The sequence below is a fragment of the Chionomys nivalis genome, chromosome 3 (genome assembly GCF_950005125.1).
Source record: "Chionomys nivalis chromosome 3, mChiNiv1.1, whole genome shotgun sequence".
Classification (NCBI taxonomy): Eukaryota; Metazoa; Chordata; class Mammalia; order Rodentia; family Cricetidae; genus Chionomys; species Chionomys nivalis.
The window spans coordinates 99,220,416-99,224,231 of NC_080088.1; the positions used below are offsets into that span (position 1 = coordinate 99,220,416).

The following is a 3,816-nucleotide window of genomic DNA, read 5'->3' on the forward strand; positions in this document are numbered from 1 at the left end:
TTATTTAACTACGTACTGAAATCCATATTGTAGAAAATGAAGATAACAGGTGTCTTAAAACAGCTGGAGTAGGCTCGCACCCTTAGGCCAGGATTTTTCTATCTCTGCTCCTCTGGTTCAGCCAGACATTTTACTTTAGACAAATTCCTCCTTCCTTCCTTCCTTCCTTCCTTCCTTCCTTCCTTCCTTCCTTCCTTCCTTCCTTCCTTCCTCCCTCCCTCCCTCCCTCCCTCCCTCCCTCCCTCCCTCCCTCTCCTTCCCTCCCTCCCTCCCTCCCTCCCTCCCTCCCTCCCTCCCTCCCTCCCTCCCTCCTTCCTTCCTTCCTTCCTTGCTCTCTCTTTCTCTTAATCTCCTATTTCTTCATATTTTTAAACAACATAAAAACTTTTACTAATGTCTTTCTTATGTGCGTTTTTTAGTCTAATATATTTTATGGTTTCTTTTTAAACTTAGTATTTGCAGATATAAGAAACCAAAGCAAATACAGTTTATATCCCTTCTGCCTTTTACAATTTTCTACATATCATCAAAACTTGTATTTTAAGACTTTCTTAGACCTTTAAAACTTGTATGGACTTTAACCTCTTCTTTTAATCTAATCATTTACCAGAGACACAAGCAGCTATTATCTAGCACAGTTATTTTAAATCATGTTCTTTAAAATTACTTCTGAAACCTGTTTTTTTTTTTTTTTAACAGAGTTTCTCTGTGTAACAGTCCTGGCTGTTCTGGAACTCAATTTGTAGACGAGGCTTGATTTTTACAAATAAAATGAGTTAACAAGCTGGCTATGGCCTTGTGGAAGAATCTGGTTGCTGCTAAGCTGACAAAGTTATAGGTAGCCTAGTCATCAATACCATCAGACATTTGGGAAGGATTAAATTATAACATGAAGTACAATTAGAATGGTCTGTGTATCAGTTAAAATGGCAGAGGCTAGTCCATTACCTAGACAAGCATCCCAGGCTCCTGTGGTCTTCATAGCTTTGGGGCAGAGGCACCAGGACAGTATCAGTCTTTGGCTGCCAGGCCCATAAGGTGAGAGTTTTTCCTGTGGAGGAGGAACATGGGGAAGAGTTACCTTACTTTGTCTATGCAAAGTGGAACAAACCATTCTCCAGTGTCCTGCTTGCTCACAGTCTGGGCTGCAGGTGTTGCCTTGGGGCATTTGGCCCACTGGTCTGTGTTACCAACAATCCAGGTGGTGCCATCATGGTTTTCCATTATCTTCTTTGGAGACCTCAGGGTCACTGCTAGGAGCTGGGAGCCTCTGTCTGTCATAATAAGCCTTTGTATTAAATAATTTAAATGCCGTATTCATCAGATCTTTGACAGGTTTGAGGACCACTATTTATTGGATAGATCTGAGCTAAACAAACCTAGGCTTAATCTTGAAAATATATCTAAGTTTAGAAACGACAACCAGACCATCATGTCCCCCTGTCAAATGTCTCCGGTCCTATGTTTCTGCCCAGCATCTTGTTGTTATACTTTATGACTAAGATTTTGATTCTGCCATTTCATAGAAGGCCAATCATATAGAACCCCACAATCCAGAAGGATGTGACATGATGATTAATTATTAACTTGTATTTTTAAATTATACATTATATTTTTAAATGAGCTTTATAGGCACAAAACCTTAAACAAGAGTGGAAATATATATAGTTTAACAAAAATAGCCTTAAATTTGTATTAATACATAAAAATTCATACAAATGTGAAATATTCGAGACTAGGAGTCTTTTTTTCTTACTCTAATAATAATTTGTAACCACTGCCCCCCCCCCAAATGATGAAAACAAACTCACCAAATCTGAATGCCCCCAAACCAGCTATCTTATCTTTTGGAGATGTGGGCACCACATTCTCTAGACTTTTTCCTGCTGTCTGTGGGCAAAGGTGTCTTTAGGGGTCCTTGGGGAAACTGGAGATAATGGCCTCAGTCCTGAGAAAACTGGCTGTAATATTTGCCTTCCGGTCTCAGAGCTGTTCCCACGCAGAGGGCTCAGCATGCATGTCACCTGTCCTGTAGTCTTCCTGGTTTTCTTCCTCATGTCTGAAGCCAAGATCCTCAGAAATCGCCCCCGCTCAAATCTGATCTTTATTAATTTTGAAGGGAAACCATATATTTTTGTTTCCTATGGAATCAAAAGCATATTTTTTTCCCAAACATAATATTTCTTCCAACTTTTTTTTACACATATACAGAATTATTATATTTAAATTCATATGGAATATTTACATGTTAATTAAGTTATATGTATGAAATTAGGAAAAGTCCAGGTGATGGTTTACAAACAAACAAACAAACAAACAGAAGAAAAATATACAAGACAGGAAGAGAGCCAACAGTAAATGTCACTACGTGGCCCTGCCACAGCAGGCAGGGACTGCCACAGAAAACTACATCTTCTTAATCTGATTGTCCAAGTCATCAAAGTATGGGTGCTTCAGGGCCATTTTGCCAGAGATTCGTTTGGCAGGATCATAGACAAGCATTTTTGAGAGCAAATCCAAGCCGTTTTCATCCAGGTTCTTGACGTGGGATGCGAGGCTCCCTGGCTTCCACTTGGGAAACGTGTTCTTGTAGTCCTGCAGAGACTCTACTTCCGGCCACACTTCGTTGTTAGGAGTGCCCAGAGCTCTGAAAATCCCGAAGAGCTGGTCAATCTCTGAATCGCCATGGAAAAGTGGCTTCTTCGTTGCCAGTTCTGCAAATATGGTACCTATACTCCAGATGTCAACAGGGGTGGAGTAACGAGCTGATCCCAGCAACACTTCTGGAGATCGGTACCACAGCGTCACTACCTCGTGTGTGTACACCCTAATCGGTATCCCAAAAGCTCTGGCAAGGCCAAAATCTGCCAGTTTGATTGTGCCTTTGTCATCGATCAATAGATTTTGAGGTTTCAAGTCTCTGTGGAGAACTCTTCGTGAGTGACAAAACACAATCCCCTGGAGGATTTGGTACAGGTAACTCTTAACAAGTGAAGAATCCATGAACTGACCAGGAGGGATAGAATCCAAGTATTTCTTGAGATCCATGGACAGGAATTCAAAAATGAGATACAACCTGGAGTCCTGCATGAGCACATCCTGAAGACTGACTATATTTGGATGGCGGAGTTCTTTTAATAGAGAAATCTCCCGGATGGCAGTACTAGGCACTCCTTCTTCCTCACTTTCAAGTCTGATTTTCTTCATGGCCACTATCTGGCCAGTAGTCCTGTGTCTACCCTTATACACCACACCATAAGTACCTTCTCCAATCTTCTCTATCTTGATATAGTCTTCCATAGTTACTCAACAGGTTACAACAGACCTTCTCTTGTTCCCGCGGCGGCCACCCCGCAGTTCCCCCAACTTTTATTCTGAAGCCATGACAGTTCCTTTTATAATTTAGTATGTTTTTTTATTAGCTGTTGTTTATTAAAGATTTTTAAAATTATTTTTAACAGTTTACCTTGTAGGCAGTGTCAGGACAGGGAAGGGTTAATACGGGAAAGTAACAGCAGCTAGGACCTTGGTGGAGGGAGGGGCTCTCACAAGGTTGTGCATGGCATTCAGGTTTTCAACAGAAGGAAGGCAGGGAGCAGTGGCTGCGTGGGTATGCCACAGCTGGTGGCACAGAATACCTGGCAGTCAGTATTCCTGCAAAAGACCAATAGCTTCCCCAGCGAACAATTCACCCCAGATTCTCTGCCTGGCATTTGAAGCCCTTGAAATGTGTGGGGACCAGGTCCATGGGGTGTCTTCTCCATTCTAATATTTGTCAAGAACATAAAAGAGAACGAAGAACAGAACATAAATACA

At 41.5% G+C, this 3,816-nt stretch overlaps 1 protein-coding gene across 1 annotated transcript; it reads right to left on the minus strand.

The window, feature by feature from the left end:
* Window positions 1–2,306: 2,306 nt before the first annotated feature.
* LOC130871903 (cyclin-dependent kinase 1-like) lies at window positions 2,307–3,319 on the minus strand. Its single transcript, XM_057765605.1, has one exon. It carries the CDS (start codon window positions 3,298–3,300, stop codon window positions 2,407–2,409), a length of 894 nt encoding a protein of 297 aa, XP_057621588.1. The 5' UTR covers window positions 3,301–3,319; the 3' UTR covers window positions 2,307–2,406.
* Window positions 3,320–3,816: the final 497 nt, after the last annotated feature.

Excerpts from the sequence above, each read along its gene's own strand:
- LOC130871903 (XM_057765605.1), bottom strand. The coding sequence starts at position 3,300 with ATGGAAGACTATATCAAGATAGAGAAGATTGGAGAAGGTACTTATGGT.